Source organism: Scylla paramamosain, chromosome 17, assembly GCF_035594125.1.
Source record: "Scylla paramamosain isolate STU-SP2022 chromosome 17, ASM3559412v1, whole genome shotgun sequence".
Lineage (NCBI taxonomy): Eukaryota > Metazoa > Arthropoda > Malacostraca > Decapoda > Portunidae > Scylla > Scylla paramamosain.
The window spans coordinates 9,427,159-9,448,254 of NC_087167.1; the positions used below are offsets into that span (position 1 = coordinate 9,427,159).

The following is a 21,096-nucleotide window of genomic DNA, read 5'->3' on the forward strand; positions in this document are numbered from 1 at the left end:
TTCATAAATGGGTGGATATTTTTAGTCAGTCCTTCTCTATTCACTTCCTTTACTACACCATCCACATAAAAGTTGAATAATCACGGGGACATTACACAATCCTGATGCAAACCTCCTCCGACTGGGAAGAACTCGCTCACACCATCACCAGCTCTCACACATGCCCTGCTACTTACACAAACTCTTCATTTCTTCCAATAACCTGCCTCCAACTCTGTATGCTTTCAGGACATCCCATAGTCCTTTCCTGTCAGTTCTATCATACACTTTCCCTTTCCCCATAAACTTTTCACACAACTGCCTTGCTGCAAAAATCTGGTCCACACAACCTCTTCCCTTTCTAAAACCTCCCTGTTTCTCTTGGATGGCTTTTTTCTGTCTCTTCTCTTACCCTCCTTATTAGCAAACCTGGTACCTGATACCTGGGCAATGAAGTATAAGTATTTCTGTCTATCCCCTTTTCCATTTATACTAAGGAACTACACATGCATTTGTTCAGTCCTGTAGAACCTTACCAACCCACTACTACACACATTTGTTCAGTCTTGTGGAACCTTACCAACCCATCACTCTTCAAGCACTCCAAAGCACATCCAGCCAAACCAACAGTTTTCTATTTCCTCATTTCCCTCAAAGTCTCTCGCACTTCCTTTCTCTCGATTGGTACACTGTTTTACTCTAATAATGAAATGACTCTATATGGATATTTAGACATTTTGCACAAATAAAAAAATATTTTCAATCACACTACTAAGTGTTGCATTTATATGGTTTTTTATATGAAAATTCTAAGTTGGGCTAAAATACTGGAAAACACATCCTCCTTTTTGTTGTGAAAATGTGAAATAAAAAAATAAAATAAATGCAAGTCTTTCAGAATTCATCCTTATTTTCTCCATTCCAGTTATTATTTACAGAATGCATTTTTACACTAAGCATCAACTGTACAGAACACATCACTCACAATGAACATCTACAAGTATGAACTATATCTGTAGATAAAATGCCAAACTGCTGAAGAATTTAAAAGTGCACTTGGATCAAAAAGCATTGATTGTTAACATTATACTGTATCCATACAACCATACGGCTCTGGCCCGGTGTGGCTGCTGGTTAAGAGTGGTCAGTCTATGTGTGATGCTGGGTTTAACCTGAAAATGAACATGGCTTGTTGAATGGAAGTCCTCCTCTTATAAACTGACACCTGATTTAGGAGAAAAACAGATAACAATGGTAAATGGGAAGGAATGCTTTACAGTACCTCTGTTAACTATCATTTATGCATCCAGGAATACAATACATGTCTGTCATAACATAAAAACAGAAATATGAAATAAGAAAAACAAGGCCAAATAAAACTTATTAAAAATTCAATCATTTGTTACATCAAAAAGCACAGATCCACTCCATTTCATACATCTGCATCTTTGTGTTACAGCTGTGAGAGAAAATTTATGTCAAAGTCCTTGACTACAATACAGAAGTGTAAATCATAATTTTTGGAGTTCTCTTAAAAAATTAACATAGTTTCTAAGGCACCATATTGGCTAGCTACACCACCTGCAAGATTGATGAAAAATAAAATCAAACTTTTGTGGTAAAATTTTAAATGAATGTGCAGCATCCACACAAGACATGTGAATGAGGCCTCTGAGGTACCTACCCATTGAATCCATTTCTAAATATCGGTTTTCAAAGGAGAAAATTCACAATACTCAGTCAAATTATGAAGTATCTTATGCACAAACTGTCAACTGATTTGAAATTCTCCCATTTGTATATAAGAAAGCAGAAGGTTGGGAGGCCTAGCACAGGTACCCCCCCTGATCCTGCCCAGGCAAAACTGTTCATGATTCTTCCTCCATGCATGAAATGTTTACTACATTGTTCACTTCAGTTTTTACAGCATCCTCTTCATCTAATACCACTCCACACCAAACCTGTAATGGCTATGTTGCAAATCTGGAGATAACCATGAATGATATGAATATGGCTACTTCTAAACTCAATCCATCCTCAACAATGGGTCCTGATGATATATTGTACACCCCCACATATCAAAATCATGTTTTGAAACATTACACATCCTCTCATGGTGATAAATTGCCTTTAATTTGGAAATCTTAGTTACTGCCATCTTTATATTTTTTTCTTATGCAAGAGGGTCATTGGCCAAGGGCAACAAAAAAATTGTATAAAAAAGGCCCACTTAGTGTTCACTTAAAAAGGGCTCTTGTCATGACCCACTTATGAAATCTCATTAACTTTTGTGAGTGTGAGAAGCATGGAAAGAATTGCTGTGAGGCACATAATATATTAATAAACTGAAAGTCATATTTTGTTGAATTCTGACCAATTCTGATAAATAGAGATCAAATGAAGACCAGCTTTTACTGACCTATAATGATATCAATTATTGGATGGATTGTGGTTATAATGTTGATTTAATCCTGCTTGATTTCTTTGAACCATTTGATATAGTATGTCTTGATATTTTAATTAGCATAAATTACAGAACGCTGGCATCCCTGGGAAAATACCTAAAGGATAGGATATGAGACTTCTAGACTAATAAACCAATAAAAGCTGTTATTAACCACTCAAATGATATTGCCAGATTCATACTTAGCAGTATTCTTGTGGGATCAGCACTTGGGCTCCTCTTTGTTTCTCCTTTACGTAAACTACCAAACATATCAATTCCCCAATCAAAATTTTTGCTGACAATTTGAAATTGTGTACATGTACTAATGGAGAATTTCTATGTAGATGCTTCCAGCTGACATGTCATGGGTTGTTGTACCACTGGCCTGGAAAGCGCCCCTTTTACCTGGACTCTCCCTTATTCATACAAGATCTTTGTCAGATTATCAGTACATACTACAACCAATGTAGTCAATAAACTTCATAGCGAATATTTTGGAGATAAACACAGTTGTTGTATTCATTTCCCAGATTGTTTAACATTTTGCAATACAGCAAGATTTTTCTCTTGTATAAAAGGAAAATAGACCAAGCCAAGTCCTGCCTGGCCTCTAAAATTTTTTAGCTTTCATTAGTCTTTGAGCATATGTACTCATCTTTATCATAAATTTCATCATTAAGTTAAGATTCAGGACAGAAGACATCCTCAGGCTGAGATGAGCTTTCTTCTGCTGTTATCCCACTTCACACAAGTTGGCAGTGAGGAGAGATTTAAGAGCTGCCCCTAAATACAAGTTTAGTTGGGCACAATATCCACCTTCAGTATATCAGAGGAGAGATACAGGCAGTGTAGTATGATGGCATGCTTCATAAGTAAACAATACTAGATCAGAGCTACACTACAGGTGAAGACTGTACCTCAATTGCCTATTGTATATTCCACATACAATTCACTATAGGAACTTTAAGCTGGCATGCTAAAAATTAGTACATTTCTGAGACATAAATGAAAGTTAGATCATTTTAAAGGCAAAGCAGAACTCATTTTGGCCTATTTTTTTTCAAGAGGGAAAAACCTTGTTGTATTGTAAGATGTTGAAAGATATAACTTGATTCTCAAGGAAATACAACTAAATTTTTGCTATGAAGTTTGTTAACTACATAATTTTTGTGTGCTGATACTTTGACAAAGAGCTTCTTGTACAAACATAAGAAAACCAAATTAATTGAGTGCTCTTTTCAGGTCGATGATGCAGTGCAGTGGTGTTGGGTACTGACAGAGAGCTTTCAAAGTCCCCCATTCTCATGTTAATACAACTGCTGGTATGTCTGCTTATCAACATGATATTCATCTTGGATAATCTCACCAATAGCTGCTCCTCACAGAGCAGCCAAATTATGCACATATGGTGATGAATACTCACTGTACAACATGTGAGTGGAAGTTTTGTCTTGAAGTCATGTGTGGTTACATTACTGTGACATGATCTGTCTTGCACTGCATCACAAATTCCATGTCAATGAGGTTTGCTTGGAGAGATACAGTGCAATGCGTGTGCTAATACAATGGTTTCCAGTATGGAATGGTGCATGCTCTCTTGTATCTATTTTGTTCATCCAACGAGAGCTGTCCTTCTGATGGCATATTAGAACATCATTAAATGTCATTTACTTCTGGCCAATATGTTAATTATTTTCAGCCACTCACAATACACCAGGTGCATGGGGGCAAAGCCCCTTGGCTAGATTAGTATTTGGAGGGTCCAGTGGAGGCAAAGCTCCCATGGTTAGGTTAGTATTCGGAGGGCCCACAGGAGGCAAAGCCCCAATGGTTAGGTTAAGTTACTCTCCTTAAAATGGGTCCATCCCTGGTTAGGTTGACTTAAAAATTTCCCCAATTTTCAAAATGTGGTGTATCATCCTTAGACTTTTTTCACAAATGTTCAAATTTAGCATAATTTGGCCTCCCCCACCCTAAAACCCTACTTTCCCACCAGGTCCCCAAGCTTACTGGCCCTGGAGAGGGACGGCAATATAATACACAAGGAGCCACTAATGATAAGATATAACATAACCTTTTATTCAGGCTTTCAAAACTCTTGTGGATTAAAATGAACAGTAATAAAGATATCCATCTTTGGTTTTCTAGAAAAGTAACTGATTAGAGGCTTATGAGTCATACTGGCTGTTATAACTTAGATGATGCCCCTACACCTCTGCGGAACACTGCTGCAGATCTTGGTATTACAGTTGATAAGTTTATGATTTCACCAGAACATTGCAAACCAAGTCAGTAAGGCAAGCAGTGTTGCAATCAATATCCTCAAGGCCACAGTAAACAACCAGGCATCTTTTATGATGCCTCTGTATACCCCTCACACATGTACATCCTCTTGTTGAGCATTCTTCCTGCTTGTGGCACACAGAATACAAAGTTGATTTGAAACTGACTAAATCAGTCCAGAGGTGATGAATACAGAATATCTGAGGCCTTGAAGACATGAATTATATAGAACGTTTGAAAGCCGAAGATTTCTATTCACTGAAAGGCAGACTTATGAGACATGTAAGCGGATTTTTCATGACCATTACTCAATATCATTCTAAACAAGGGGAAGTGTATCTAAGAATTCTTTGGAGCAGATTTCCTTAGACATTAATTATTTCAAAGCTTCCTGCAGGTCAAGGAAGTTGAGAAGTACTGGGAGTCATGAGGAAAGACTTACTGAGCAAAGGAATGTGATCACAGAAAGAATGAATCTTGGAACAACCTCTGAAATACACTGCTGAAGTCCAGTCAGTGTGAGAGGCAGCCATTTGATGACAAAGGCTGTCTAGTATAAAGACGGGACTTGCCGTTCAAAAAAAAATATAATGCAACAATGGTTTGGATGCGAAAAAAAGGCGAGTTGTAATTAACCTTTTAGTTCAATAACAATTTTCTGGGCAAGGAAGCCTGAAATATTGTGTGCACCTCCATAATACATTAAAGACCAAGCTAAAGATCTGGTTAGGAACTGTCAAACAAGACATGCAGCTGAACTCACACCCTACCCTTGTTTGCTCACTTCTCGCTCCCTCAGCTCTATAAAACCCCTGCTGTAGTTTCCCAGACAGCCTCCCAGGCCGCAGTGAGCAGGCAGGCGGCCCCCACACCACCACACAGGTAACAAGAAAATGTTCGACTGCTGGCCCACCACGTCCAGTCCCTTCACCCTCACAATACTGACATTTATACTTACTCTTTAACCACAAAAAATGGGTCTTCCAGCGTCATGTCCTCATACGGCGAGACGTTGACGTCGAGACTCCCCCGTTATCACATGCACCACTGCGAGTCACCACAGCACCACAACACTACACTCCCAATGTAAACACGCCACTGTTCCAACACTGCCACTCTGAGTCGCTCACACACTCACCTCTCTGCTGTCATATGATCATACACCTAAGAAAATAATGTCTTCATTTTCCTTGTCATAGAGTCGCAAGAAATTCTGTGTAATTGCAAAGAGCATCGGCATGGTAGATAAAACGTGAAAAATAAGAATGTGGGGAAAATTATAGATGTATGGAATATATATATTGAACATGTAACTTTTTTTTTTTTTTTGACAAAACATAAACAACTATTAGACATCAGATTTACAAAGAAAATATATGTTATTTCTTGATATGTATTTAATTATAAACCTATCAACCGACAAATATACAGCTCCATGCTAAACACTACGAGTTCCAGTGAGTTATTACTTTATACATATGTTGCCTTTCTCTCTCTAATTGATTATAAAAAAAAAGTGCTATTGTTTCATTTTGCAAAATAGCTTACTTTTTCTTTGACAGAAATCTGTATACGTCACTTTAGCAGTCGTGTTTTTCAAAAGATCCCTATTTGTAGCACCGAGTTAAGATTACGCGCGAAAAATGTAAACAAATCCTTGTTGGCGGTGCTCCTTGGCTTACTGTTTGGAGTCTGCTGCTGGACAAGGAATTACTGGTACGCGTTAAAACAGTTGAAATATCATTAGTGTGATTTTGTTACTTTGAATATAATGTGTAATCTGAAGGACTTGCAAATAAAACTTAAAATAGTGAACGGTTTTCTAAGTGAGTTATTATGAGAGGCTGGCACAGGGCATTAGACATGGGAACCGGACTTTTATTATTCTCAAGAATAACAAAATATACAAATAAAGTACCTATTTCAAATTAATATGTTCGTGCTTATATATTTACCGGCTTTATATACTAGAATAAATCCCACGCATTATTTTTTCTAAATAAATGTAAACTAAGACAAAGATATATGAAGCATAACTAATGTGTTCTTGAAGTATATTTTCTCACATACTATTTTATAAGCTGAACCTGCTGTTCCTAAAATTGAGTTATGGTCACAATGATCTTTTCTCCCTGCAGTGGTGATGGAGGATGCAAGCAGAGACAGTCCCGACATGAGTGAGTGTGATGACATTGACTTGGATACACTGGCTGCAATGCTGGACGAGGACGGCGTGAGTGAGCCAGAGGACAAGGCTGTGAGTGGTCCCAGTGGCTCAGAACCCTCTACCCTGAGTGAACTGGGTCTTGTGCTCTCAGATGAGGAAGAGGACCATCCAGCTCCCTCATGCACCACACCTGTTTCTGCATTTAGTATTGCCTTCTCCCAGTCCAAGTTTTCTAAAGCACTCCCTGAAAAGATGCAAAGTGATACTACACCACCTATTGATCCACTAGAATCTGAGCTGAGGGAAATGGAGGCCCGGGTGAAGCTGCTGCGAGAGAATCTTGCCAAAAAGAAAAAGTTGGATTCTCATGACTCCAATACGTTCACCAAACTAACCACCACATCTGACGAGGCAAGGAGGACAAACAGTCGAACTCTCTCAGCCACAGAGGAGTTAGAATTGCATAAGAGACTGAAGCGTAAAAGTGAACTGCATTCCGGAGACACAGACTCAGAAGACGAGGAAGACAATCGTAACCCCATGGAGCAGCGCTACAACTCTCACGGCCGGGATATAAAACACAGGATTGCTCACGAGTCTAAGGTCCAGAGGAATGTAAGGATGGAGAAGCCACTGCCCAGTAAGAGTGGGAGTGCTGTGGATAGACCGGGATGGAAGGATGGTGAGGGAGCGCTGGTCAGCATTGGCAGGAGTGGTAATAAAGGTGGTGCTGCATCCTCCCAACATACAGATGAAAATGTTACTTTGGATGCATATTCAGGAATCAGGATCATGTGAGTAGGAAGTGCAATTTATTGTATGTACATTAGCAAGTTGCATTTTTTAGTACTTCATTAATTTTATTTATTATTGCAAATGGTCCTGCTGGTCATTCCTTTCTAGACAGTGAGATAACATTTAGTAATTGAACCTCTATTTTTTCTTTTCTTTCTTTGTGAAGCAGTTCTTGGAACTAGGAACCTAGTATGACTATTGTCAAGTGTTTCCAGCTCTATCCCATTAATTTTGGTATCTGAGGATACACATGTGACATCATTATCAGTGTTACCAGTATTATCAGTAGGCAACACCCTCATCTGTTGATTAATCTGTATATTCCTGTCTTTTAAAGTGTGTACCAAATAAATTTTGCATTCTTTTATTATACAGATTATACAGAAAATTTATTTGGTATTTTACAAATATTGGTTTTAAAGGGATTTCATATATATATATATATATATATATATATATATATATATATATATATATATATATATATATATATATATATATATATATATATATCAGATACCTCACTCCCTCTGAAAATATCCCTCAAGGGGGTGGCCATAGCAAAAGAGCCTCCCTATCCAAACATTCTCTTCTTGCTTGTTCAGGCACTTAGCTTTCTACCTTCCATGTGGCTTTGCTCTCCTGTTACCAGCTTTAACTTTGCTTATATACACTTTTTTGTTGATCTATAAGCAAATGTTGGCAGGAGAATGCCGTTCCTTAACTCTATATCCATAGATACTTTTCTCCCATTCACTTCTGCTTATCTCACCTTCCATCTCACCATGTTAACCTAGCACTGTTCCAAGATGCTTCAACTCACTCATCTCCATTGTCTCTCCTACCATAACCACCCCACACCTTGCCACAGCTGGCATACTCACCCAGTGAGATATACTGATACAGTATACAGATAATCCTTATGCATAATTTTCTGGGGGGTTTCTTTTAAGGTGTACTTAGAGGGATGTATTGCATGTGTTTCTTTCTATTATGTATCACTGTCACTCATTTTTATATGCACAAATGCTTTCATTCTGTATAGTTTTTACATTTTTTATATATCCATCCATTTATTAATTGATTCATTATTTTTTTGTACTTATACTTCTTTTTAATATCTTCAAGAGAATAATATATACATTTATCTTGTTAATTCCACCAGCAAGCCACTGGTGTCTCAGGAAGTCATGCGGGAGAGAATGGAAGGAAGACGCATGGTGCGGCTGTCCACTATTAAACTTCATCTCCGTGGTGGGGAGATTGAGGGGGACTGGGCCACCATAGCTGTCCTTGTTGCCAAAGGCAACCCCAAGGATTCCCAGAAGGTGGGTGTTGATGCAAAGGATTACAGGATTTGTCACAGCTAGATGTCTGATAATTGCACCAGAAAGTGTGAGTGTAAAAATACAGTGAAGGAAGTTGACATCACATTTTATATTCCTGGACAAGTATTGGATGTGAATGAAGGTTATTATCATGAAAAAACAAAATATGATTTTTGACAAAAAAAAAAAAAATTAATTAATTAAAAATAAAATGAATAAATAAATAAATAAAAAATAAAATAAAATAAGTAAATAAATACATAAGTAAATAAATTGAGGCTTTGGTAGTAATGGTGCTTAATTATCCACAGGGATCAAAATACTGCATTTGGAAGCTGAGTGATCTGTCAGACTGTACCAAGACTGCTGCACTCTTCTTGTTTGGCAGTGCATACAAGGCTCTGTGGAAGCATAGTGTGGGCACAGTGTTTGGCATCCTCAATCCAAAAATTATGAAGGACAAGTATGAACAGGATCTCTCTCTCTCTCTCTCTCTCTCTCTCTCTCTCTCTCTCTCTCTCTCTCTCTCTCTCTCTCTCTCTCTCTCTCTCTCTCTCTCTCTCTCTCTCTCTCTCTCTCCTCCTCTCCTCCTCTCCTCTCCTCTCCTCTCCTCTCCTCTCCTCTCCTCTCCTCTCCTCTCCTCTCCTCTCCTCTCCTCTCCTCTCCTCTCTCTCTCTCTCTCTCTCTCTCTCTCTCTCTCTCTCTCTCTCTCTCTCTCTCTCTCTCTCTCTCTCTCTCTCTCTCTCTCTCTCTCTCTCTCTCTCTCTCTCTCTCTCTCTCTCTCTCTCTCTCTCTCTCTCTCTCTCTCTCTCTCTCTCTCTCTCTCTCTCTCTCTCTCTCTCTCTCTCTCTCTCTCTCTCTCTCTCTCTCTCTGAATCATTTGAAGGACTACAGTAACTTTCTCTGCAGTATCATGGTATTGCTTCTTTAAAGAGCTCAGTTTATAGGAAGATGAAAAGTAGAGGAAGACTGATTATTGTAGAGCTCACTAATGAAAGGAATGGAGAAGAGATGCTGTTTTTGTTTTGAAATTTTTACACAATATCTAGATTAGCAGCTCACCAACAACCATGATATATACTGGCTGTCCTGCATGATATATACTGGCTGTCCTTGCCTCATCCTTTACTATAAGTCACATCCAATGTCCTCAGGCCTGGTGATGGATTCTCCGACATAATTTCCCTTTCCATATTTGAGCCCCAGAGAGTCATGATAATGGGCATGTCCAAGGACTTGGGCTGGTGTAAGGGCAAGTAAGTGACCACAAATGTTTTACTGTATTACTGTGTTTACTGGTAATTTTTCTCTCTGGTTATAAATGGTTTTAGATTGTTATACAAAAATCTCTCATGACAAATACATGTTTCAACAAATTTCAAAGATATGTTACATCTTTATTCCTTTGCAGGACTAAGATGAATGAACCATGTCAATCCTTTGTCAGTATTCTTACTCTGTTCTGATAAATGCTTTCAGACTGTTATACAGAAATCTCTCATGACTATGTATACATGTTTCAACAAATTTCTAAGGTATGTTACATCTTTATTTCTGTGCAGGACTAAGATGAATGAACCATGTCGATCCTTTGTCAATAAGTCTTCCTGCGAGTTTTGTGTATATCACATCCAGCGGGAATACCAGAAGACAGCAGCGAAGCGTGCTGTCATACAGAGTTCTTTCACTCGTGTAGACCCCAAGCGACGCCTCCAGGAAAGGGTACTGGGGAAAGACCAGGTGAGTGCTTGGCAGGATGGTGCCTTGCTGGGATTTCTTTCTCTGTCCTCATACTTGCTATCTTCCCTTTATATTTCCATTCAGAGTAACTGAAATTAATATCCTGAAAATATTGCCCCCTTTTGAAGTGTTTCTGATAAAAAAATAAGGCCATTTTATTGATTTTACATGCAACAATGATGTCAGTGGAAGAGTAAACACATAGATGTCTGGACTATGTATAAGGAAGGTGAATCTTGACAGTCTTGTGAATTATTTGCTAAAAATATGAGATCAAAAGTATTAAGATATAACTACAGCATTAATAGATCAAAAGACTATAGAGAATTGGGTATATTAAATAAAGTAAAATTACTCTATGATATATTAAGGTGTAGTGAACTGATACCCCGTGGTAGACCATAAATTCTTGAGATAGGAAAATCTTACTCTTTCATCAGCCATTTACAGGCAGTTCACATATGCTGTATACAAACTGCTTCTGGCATCATTGGTGGACTGCCAACCTCCAGCTACCATGCCCCTATAGCTCTGCACATTCCACCCAATATTCATTACAGTAGGCCTTGTATAACTAAGGGGTAGCTTTGTGGGTGTGTATCAATAGTCAGAGTGTTAGCTCACCTCTGTAACTAAACAATACTTGTTCCTCATCTTTGTGGAATAACAAATATCACTTGGCAATTTTTTTCTCATAATTATCTTGCAATTAACAATTTTTCAGGTTAATACATTTTAATCACAAAAATTACATGCATTTAATTGACTGTGTCAGGGAAAACATGTTCTGGCCACATACTCTGCAATCAGGTTACAAGAATGCTGCTAGCATATTCTCTGCATTTTGTAAAAGATTATTTAAAAATGAGGAGATTGTTGATTCTTTGCTCAGTATTTTTATTCCTACAATGAGACTGATCATGGTTTCTGGTCTTGGCAATCCTCACCATAGTTTTGCCTAAAGGTGCTTATTTAAGATATTTTGAATAAGTCCTGATACAAATACACAATGGTTTCTATGCAGGTGTTTTATGGTGGACAGCTGTACACTTCTCCATCATCTGGGCCTGCCCCAAAGCAACATCGAGCCAACAGAGCCAAAGACTTAGCCACTCTGAACTCCCTTAAAATTCAAATGAAGGCAGAGGAGCTCAAGGCCAAAGACAAGTTGGATATTCCCAAACACTTCAATGAAAGGGAAACCTCTGCTATCAAGCACATGGTTCAAAAGAATGAATTTCTGTAAGTGACACCACTTGTATCCTAAATATAAAAATGTTTTGAAACACCAAAGGCTTCAGATAAAACTGAGATATCTTCTGCAATTAACCTGGATGAGTTTTGTTCATTACACTTTAATTACAGTTGCATGATACAAATTTGGCTATTTTTCCCCCATAAATGGCAGAAAATGGATTTTAACACTTATCAGCCCTTAGTACATGGTAATATCATTCCTTCTGCAGATAACTGGTTGCACAATACTCTATAAACAGAGTCCTCATGCCTGTGTAGCAGTTCACTATTGTTTGTAAGATTGTCTCCCCACACAGATCCATCACTATCTTGCCACATATCTTTTGGGTGATAGTCTCCTGAGAGGGTGGGGCTAATTTCCCTTCTTATGCAGAGGGATTATATTTGCCTTTTTCCCATATTGTTGGTACTTTGCTTTGATTTAGGGACTCTGAATATTCTAAATAGAGGTTCGCATTATTCGTTCATGGATTCTTTTAAGACCCATTTGGACATGTCATCAGATCCACCAGCCTACTGTAGATCATGCAGTGTGGTGACCTGCCATTAGGTGAACAAGGCATACATATGCAAGCACAGTAAGAAATCTTTCAAAATTCTGATGATGGTGCACTGGTACCTCAAATATAATAAATAGATATAATTTACTCCTATATGATAAAACTTGTTAGGTGTATGTGTTACTCTTCTTTTGATGCCTTTAGCACTAACCATCTCATTCTTCACAAGGGGTGAGAAATTACTGGCACCCACCCCTGGTGCTCGGAACCTCTTGAAGCACATGGTCAAGGAGGACACTGAGAAGAAGCTGGCGACTGGAGCCGTCCGCAGCATTACTGCAAAAGAACTGCTAGACATGACACACCAAAACATGCTGTCTATGAGGAGGCAGGTTGGTAAAAATCTTAATTTTCATTATATTATTGATTAATTTATTTTCTTTATATTATTTTTATTATATTCATTTCATTTTATTTACTTGTTATTTTCTTTTGTGTTGTATGGTGGTAAAACATGGAACATGGGAATTGTGGAGAAGAAATGGTTAAATGTAATAGAAACAGTATTTGAGGAGTGTGAGTGGAACAACATGGAGGGACAGAATAAGAAATGAAGAGGTAAAAAGAACTATTGTTTTGAGAGAGTTAACTGGATGGGTAGATCAGTGTGTGTGTTAAGATGGTTTGGGCATGTTAGAGAATGGAAGACAGGAAACTGGTTAAGAGGAAAATGAGGTCAAATATCTATAGTGGAAGGTTAGGAGGAGGTACATGCCTGGAGTGGATGAACTGTGTGAAGAGAGCAGTGAATGAGAGAGGAATGACTGTGCAGCAAGCAAGAGTGATTGTGTATGATAGAGGTGAATGGAAAGCAGCACGGATGAGTGGATGAAAATTACTCAATTGTCAACCCCTGAGAAGGGTGTGGGTACTCTTGGCAGAACCCATTGGTATATGGACCCAGTTAGAGTACAGGGTGCTCTATGGAAGTATTCTGCCTCTGTTGTGGTCTCATTATGAAGGAGCAGGTGTAAGCCAGTGCATGTTGTCGGTTCTTGCTATGGATGTATGTGGCTGTCTGTGCTATGCTTTCCCATCTTGCATCTTGGCCTCTATTGGGGAAAAGACTGATTCTCTCATTTTGTGGTATGTATGAGTCTCTGTTTATCATGTCCCCTATCCCCATCTCCACAAGTGGAATTGACGATTATTATTTTGTTTTGTACAATGAATACTACTTAAACATTCAAAATAATTTAAGCTTCTCAATTAATATGCTTCCTTCTGTAAGCAGCAAGAGCAGAACCTGAAAGGAAAGAAATCTTTAAGCTCATCGGTGAGTCTCTCCTCACTGTCCTCAGCCAGCCAGTCACCTACAGAGCCTCAGCTAGCCAGAGGAGTTAAGCCAGGGGAAGAGGTAGATCTTGGGATCTCATATAAACAACTTGATGCTGCCAAGGTAAGCCCATGCAATATTAGGGTAATTATTTCCTTAATTTGAGAAGTATGATACCTTTAAAATTACTTTGATAGAAATATGAATATATATACAGTGTATTTACCTAGTTGTGGTTTACATGAGGGGAGTAATCTCATAGTATCCCATCTCTATATCTATCCAGTTTGGTCTTAAAAGCATGGACAGTTACGGCATTGACAACGTCTTTTCACTGGGTTCATTCCATTTGTTCACACTTCTGTGAGGAAAACTATACTTTTTGATGTCTCCTCTACAGTTAACTTTCTTCTTCAACTTCTTACTGTGCCCCCTTATACTTTGTGTGTCTAAATTTATAAAACATTCTTTGTCCACATTTTCCATACCATTTATCATTCTATAGATGTTTATTAAATCCCCTCTCTCTCTCCTTTTTTCAAGGGTAGGAATTTCCAATATTCTTAATCTCTCTTTGTAGGTCAATTTACTCAACTCCAGAACCATCTTAGTGACTGCTTTTTGTACTCTAAAATTTTATAATATTCCTCTTTATATGAGACCACACTACTGCCACATATTCCAATCTTGGTCTTATCATGGAAATCAACAACTTTTTTATCATTCCTTCATCAGAATATGAGAATGCCATTCTTATTCTTTTTAACAAATTCATCTCTCCAGTAATTTTATCAATGTGTCTGTTCGGAGTCAAATTTTCAGTAACTGTTACAAATGGATTTTTGGTCAGTCTTGACTGTCCTGTCACTATACAGCTTCCTTCTTGTATTTAGATAATTTTCTGATGCTTCACTTTCACCTATGCCATGAATAAACTAGATTCCATTTTGCATTAGGTTGAGCTTCAGAGAGAACATGGGAGGACTCCTCCATAATGAAATGTGATGAGACACAGAAATGTATTAAACCATTATATCTTATATGCATATGTATTGCTTAATGTGGACCTTTACTGCTTGCCACCAGTGTTATGTTCCCTTTGGACTGTCCACTGAAACAATGAAAAATTTATCTGTAGGTGAGGTAGTTTGGCAGAGAGAAGTATTTGACAGGGATCAAACCTCTAGCAGAACATTCAAAAGGGATGCAAATTTCAACAACTTAGTAATCAGACCAAGATAGTCACCATGGCCCAAGTGCATTTTTGGTTAACTTTGACTCATCTGCCACTACATTTAAGGTGCTGCCATTTGTTGTACTGGTCAAGGGTTCAATTCTAGGTCCTGGCAAATGCTTAACCTATTTTTAGATAAATTTCTCAATCTTTCTGTGAAGTATTGAAGCCAGGGCATTGCAGTAATGATGTATGTTTTTTTGTATTTTTATCCCAAAAAGATGGTATGTACTTTCACTTGGATTTATAGTTGAGTAAAGCATGTCAACTAGGTATGAGTGAAAGCTGTGTGTTTATTTCAGGCAAAGGCAGTGGCACTGATCCAGAGAAAGGGAGGTATTCTTTCTGCAGATCCCAATGCAGTCAAGAATAAGGACAAGGCTGTGCTTCCAGAATTTCAGAGCAAAGTACAAAAACGTCTCAACTCTTCTGATGATGATGGTAAAGTGATTTTCTCTCCTTTTTAAAGCTTGCTGAAATATTGTCCATGATAGTAGAAATGAACTGTTATCTATGATATTACACCATATTATGGTCTTGTTTTCATGTTGCTTCAGGATATGTTAATTCATGTATATGGGAGATGAACAGAATAGGGATGTGAGTGAATGTAAAGTCTTGTGCACCAAAGCTGCAGGAGGGATGAGAGCATGCAGTTAGCAAGTTCATAAGAGCAGTAACCATGGAAATAATGGTAGAAAATAGCAAGAGATGCAACATTGCAGTTAATTGAGAAAGGTTGAAGAGAGTCAATAAGGTGTTTGGCATCAGTGAGGCAAAAAGTCTTGGCTCCACCTTGTCAAGAAGAGCTGCAACCAAAGCCTTCCTGATGTGATAGGCATACTCCATACAGGAATGAATACTGCCCCAGTATAGATTGGGCAAATTTGAGGGGGATAAAAACTGGAAAGAGAGTTGACAGATAATGAGGGAATACCAGCAAAGGAAAAAAAATGCAGGCATATTTGCCATGGCCACCCCCCTTGAAGGAAGTCCCTAGAGGAAAATGAGGCATCAGCAACAGGAAATACAATATTATGTGGTTAGAAACAGTAGTTTTTAATTCACCCTATAATATGTTTTCTGGAGACAAAAGTTAAGCATTTTCTGCATTGCAGTAATTTGTCTGGACTTTTTGTCTTTCATTTTTTTGGAAAAATTGGTAAGTTATAGGAAATATCTTGCATATTAAAGAAGATTTTGCAATATAACATTATATTTCTTCCATAGTGACTGATTCAGCATGTAAAAAATCTAAGCTGACTGAAGCTGTGAAGAACAGCAAAATTCGGTCCAGCCTTGGTCCATTGGATATAAATTCAGATAAATTCAAGGACATGATGGAGAAGAAGTCTCGTCACAACAATCTTATTGATGTAAGTTGGCTTGCGATTCATTATTGTGCACATACAGTTGTACACTAATGTACATATATACATCCTTTATTTTTTATTCATATTTGTTCATTTAGTACACAGGTAAAGTTTCTGAGAATCTGCAGCTTTTTTCTCATGTCTAGGACAAAGTTGTGACATATATTACTGTAATTCTAATTATTTATTTTGTAAATAAATTTGGAATGAATTTTCCCACAAGAAATATTCTGTGAATCTCTGTGAGAGTTATAAAACTAATGCCTTTTATGTTTTCATATTTGCAGGTGGTAGAGAATCAGGCCATGGAAAAGTATTACCAAGGTTTGGAGAAAAGAGAGATGTTGGAAGAGAAGCTTTCTTCTGTCATGGAGCTCAGCATCACTGCCTATGTTTGCATTAAGGTATCCCTTGTGTTTACTGTGTAGAAAATAATATGTAGAACAAAATCTGCCTCACTGTCACAGCTTTCTTTACTACAACAATACATTGCAAAATATATTTTTTTGTTTTTCTTCAACAGTGTAAATACATGTCTGAAAAGGCCTCAGATCTTTGCAAAGAAGAGAATCATCAGCTAAAGACTGTTACTGCTAAGAAGAGATTTTTTGAATGCAAGAACTGCAAACAACGCACATCATCTCTAGACAAGCTGCCAAGGAAAGCTTGTGCCAACTGTGACCGTAGCTCGTGGTGTCGTGTGCCCATGGGCAAGGTGAGTTTTTGCAGAGGGATTTAGGACCTCAGTTAGATGCATAATGTTATCATGTGGACTCGTATTATTCAGTAATATGGGTTTCATGAAAGTGTTCATCTGAGGCATTAATTGTCATTGAATCTAAGGTGCAAATTAGTGAAAATAATTAAGTTTATTTATTTATTTTTTCCTGAGACATGAGGGATGTAGCCAGTGTCTGTATTTCCTGCATGTCATAAAAGACACCCAAATGGGACACATTAAAGAGACTAGGGACCCTCTCCACTGTATATATTCCTATGATAGGAAAAGAGGTAGATGGGTGGAGTAGATCAGTTCTGTCCAAATCCTGATAAAGCTATCATTTCTTGGCTATCCTCTATTAAAGGGATGTCAGCCTGGTGCACAGATGGATAGATGGTACTTAGAAATTTTTAATGTTTTCTCATTTTCATCACCCTGTTCAATATTTATTTGATATTTATAAGTTAAATTGCTTTCCTAAAATTTTACTTTGCTCAAAGTTTAAAATTTCAAGCATATCAGTATTTTTCTTTTTTGTCCTTTACCTTTCCCTCTACCTCCACAAAAAAAATTCTGTAATTTTATTTCTTCATTTGAGGGGATAGCAGACTCCCACACACATAAGAGGGCAGAAGTTTGTGTATATATATATATATATATATATATATATATATATATATATATATATATATATATATATATATATATATATATATATATATATATATATATATATATATATATATATATATATATATATATATATATATATATATATATATATATATATATATATATATATATATATATTAATTTTTTTTATTTATTTACAGATCAAAAAAGGACCCAAGCTGGACTCAGAAATATTAAGTCTGAGAGGGGATGAACTCAAGCATTATAGTGGCAGCAGTAATCAAGTGTATCTTCATGTTTAAATGGTGTTGCAAAGTGTGTGTGTGTGTGTGTGTGTGTGTGTGTGTGTGTGCGCATGTGTGTGTTTACCAAGCTATAGTATAGGACCTGAGCCATATTGTTAAGGTTTTTGCTGCATATCTTTAATTTCCCTTTAGTTGATGTACTTTCCTTGCTTCTAACACATTTTTTGTCTACTCCAGATATTTTTATTGGAGAAGCTGTAGTTTTTAGATCATTCTAAAACTTTTCCTCTTAAATTTCCAGCTTTTTTTTTTTTTTTTCCTTTTCATTAATTTATTATAGATTACAATTAGGTTTTCCATTTTGCTTTTGGTCTTTCCTTTTAATTTTTTTTTAGCTCTGGTGTCATCTTAGTTATTCTTTGTGCTCTTTACAATTTCTTGATGTTTTTGTGTGAGGAGACCATGCAAATTGAGCATATTCCACTTTTAATCTAATTGTTACAGAAATTTTGTTCTTTATCACATATTTTTCAACAAAATGAAAAACCTTCACTATGTTCCTCACCATCATAAACATATCTCCATATATCTTATATGTTTTTTCTGATGATAAGTTACCCAGTACCACTATTCTCTTTTGATCTTTGTCTTCATTCACTTTTCTAATTACCTAATTTTCCCAACTTAAAAGCCCATAAAGGTCTGTTTACTTTCTTTCCTGATTTCATCACATTCCATTTATTCTCCTGAAATGTGCATTTTATATTTTGTAGTCTATTCATATATCTTAATTAGAATAATTTGCAGATTCCCACAATCATTGTGGTTTTCTAAACAATTTTATATTGCATATGTGGAAATAATCATGTAACTACTTACTCTTTCAAGCATATTTACTCATTGAAGCACACAATTTACACATACAGGAGGTCCCTGAGTTACACCGAGTTCCATTCCTAAGCCATGGTGTAAACTGAAATTCAGCGTGAGTCAGAACAAGTCTAGGTAAACACCAAAACTGACAACACTTCCTTCCTCAGTCTATCACTGCATGACAAAATATTCCTCTGCCATGCTCACATACTAGTTCTTTGTATTTTTTGTTAATTTTTATCTGATTGTAATACATAGTATATATTTTTGTTTGCTTTCTTTCTTTAATTTTATAAAAAAAAATGTGTTTGGTGTAGTATGTGTGTGGTGTAGTCTAAAAAGTAAGAGATGAGTATATTGAAGGGCGTGCTGGTTCCCTCAAGGTGAGTATAGCATTGAAAAAAATAAAATAAGAAAATTAATAATCACCAAAGAGAAATTAACATAACTACAAAAAGGTTTAAGTTGAGACCACCATTAACCAAGGACTCCCTGTACTGAAAATATCACCTGTTTTAACACTGATTGCTGTGGTACTTTGTTACTTTCTTCACTCCAGTTTTTCGTCTCTTACCACCATTCTCACTTCTTTCTATTAGTTTCTTTTTTTTCTTTCTTTTTCAGTCTTCTCATGTTTTCTATTTTCCCTTCAGTCTTCTCGTATTTCCTAACAGATGAGGGGTTTCCAGTTTCTTTGTTCTGTCCCTTCTAGTTGTCTCTTACAATGTAAATGTAAAGGTAGTATTCTTACAATGTACAAAGAATGTTAAGGCAGTATTCTTTACAGAATGTGTGACCAGGCTGTTCCCTATTGCAGCAGAAATGCTACTAATTTTTATCTTATATGGTGAAAACTTAACCCCCTGCTATAGACATTCCTCTGTCAAGTGATGCATCAAGGTACCTGTGTTTTTTATTGATATATTATTTTTTTATATTTTTTTTCTATTTATTTGTTGTTCATGATGTACAGTAAAACACAATATACACAGGTGTACTTGGCTTACAACCATAATTTATTCTAGAGTTTGGCACTGGAAGCAAAAAAAACACTTGAATGGAAAGACTATTCTAAAAAAAATAAATAAATAATAATAAGAAAAAAGAAAAAATATTTTGTCAAACAGCAGCAAACAATGGATAAACAATATCTTCTATCTACAATGTATACCATAGTCTTTACTCTTAGAAAATGTACCAGTAAAGTCATAAAATCATTACATATTTTGCACACACCCAAGTGATGAGTTTGTCATGTGTCAAGTTAGCCACCATAAGTAGCTAGAAAAATGTAATGTTTTTTGACCAGGTAGTGTGTTGGTTGTAAGTCAAGTATGTCATATGCAGAGTACCCTCACAATTTATATATAATTGAAAAACTGTGAAAGAAAGATTTTTGTCCATTAAATGAAATATCAGGCTAAATATGAATATATATAACTATAATAATACATATAACTATGTATGTATTGTTTGTGATTTAAATTAATGAAAGGAAACTTTGTAGTGGCTAATAAATTAAAGTTTCTATATTCTGTGACATTACTTTTAACTGGAGCTTCATCACTTCTGCTATGATAAAAGAGAAAATCCATTCTCAGGAGCAATTTTTATATTTATATTTATTTTTAAACTTAGAAAAATTTTATAACTTATTAATAAAAAAAAACTTGCACTTTGTTGTTTTGTTTGTACGTCTGATATTTAGAAAGGATGAACAATATGAAAAACTGTGATATTACTGTTGTTCAGTATCTGACAAACTAGCTTTTACTACCTCAAATGAAACCATTTTGATTAAGTAATGAACCAGGTACAGTTGTCATAAGTAGTGGTGTCACAAAATCCAGTGAATTTTGTGAATATCACATCTATAAATTGAATAAAAATGTATGTACAGACCAAGAAGAGCTATGGATGCAACAGGAGGTAGTTGTCAACCCTTTCTTTATAGTGAGAACCAAGATGATTATTCTAAAATAGTGAATAATCATCTCCTTATTTTTCACTATGTTCTGCCAGACTGTCCAAACCAATGAGTAACTTTTGGATGATGGACAGTAATGAGGAGGCAGATAATGGAACCCTCATGACAATGCTCAGGAGCGCCATGCAGTGCTGATGTCACCTCAGCCTCACAGGTGATTTCTGAAAAGAGCACAGTGCTGCAGAAGATAGATAAACTA

The 21,096-nt window shown here is 36.6% G+C and overlaps 2 protein-coding genes across 5 annotated transcripts in view; one reads left to right on the plus strand and one right to left on the minus strand.

Annotated features, from left to right (window-relative positions):
* Window positions 1-5,838, minus strand: part of LOC135108445 (syntaxin-6-like) — a 41,758-nt gene extending 35,920 nt beyond the window's left edge. Inside the window, exon 1 of one of the 3 annotated variants that reach the window (XM_064019481.1) lies at window positions 5,667-5,838. In XM_064019481.1, the coding sequence (XP_063875551.1) occupies window positions 5,667-5,701 (35 nt within the window). In that variant the 5' untranslated portion in view covers window positions 5,702-5,838. The remainder of the gene's footprint in view (window positions 1-5,666) is intronic. The other 2 variants (XM_064019480.1, XM_064019477.1) reach the window with 2 other exon arrangements.
* A 443-nt stretch (window positions 5,839-6,281) lies between these two features.
* LOC135108446 (protein MCM10 homolog) lies at window positions 6,282-20,585 on the plus strand. Of its 2 annotated transcripts, none has more exons than XM_064019482.1 (14): window positions 6,282-6,424; window positions 6,847-7,669; window positions 8,836-8,998; window positions 9,310-9,461; window positions 10,153-10,254; window positions 10,561-10,738; window positions 11,763-11,980; window positions 12,725-12,887; window positions 13,787-13,954; window positions 15,368-15,506; window positions 16,296-16,441; window positions 16,726-16,842; window positions 16,962-17,153; window positions 17,993-20,585. In XM_064019482.1, exons 2-14 carry the CDS (start codon window positions 6,852-6,854, stop codon window positions 18,092-18,094), a joined length of 2,658 nt encoding a protein of 885 aa, XP_063875552.1. In that variant the 5' UTR covers window positions 6,282-6,424; window positions 6,847-6,851; the 3' UTR covers window positions 18,095-20,585. The 2 variants fall into 2 exon arrangements, with proteins under 2 accessions (XP_063875552.1, XP_063875553.1); XM_064019483.1 differs by having other exon boundaries at window positions 13,790-13,954.
* Window positions 20,586-21,096: the final 511 nt, after the last annotated feature.

Excerpts from the sequence above, each read along its gene's own strand:
- LOC135108446 (XM_064019482.1), top strand. The coding sequence starts at position 6,852 with ATGGAGGATGCAAGCAGAGACAGTCCCGACATGAGTGAGTGTGATGAC. Across the intron at positions 16,442-16,725 it reads GTCACAACAATCTTATTGAT|GTGGTAGAGAATCAGGCCAT; the intron begins GTAAGTTGGCTT and ends TCATATTTGCAG. Across the intron at positions 16,843-16,961 it reads CTGCCTATGTTTGCATTAAG|TGTAAATACATGTCTGAAAA; the intron begins GTATCCCTTGTG and ends TTTCTTCAACAG.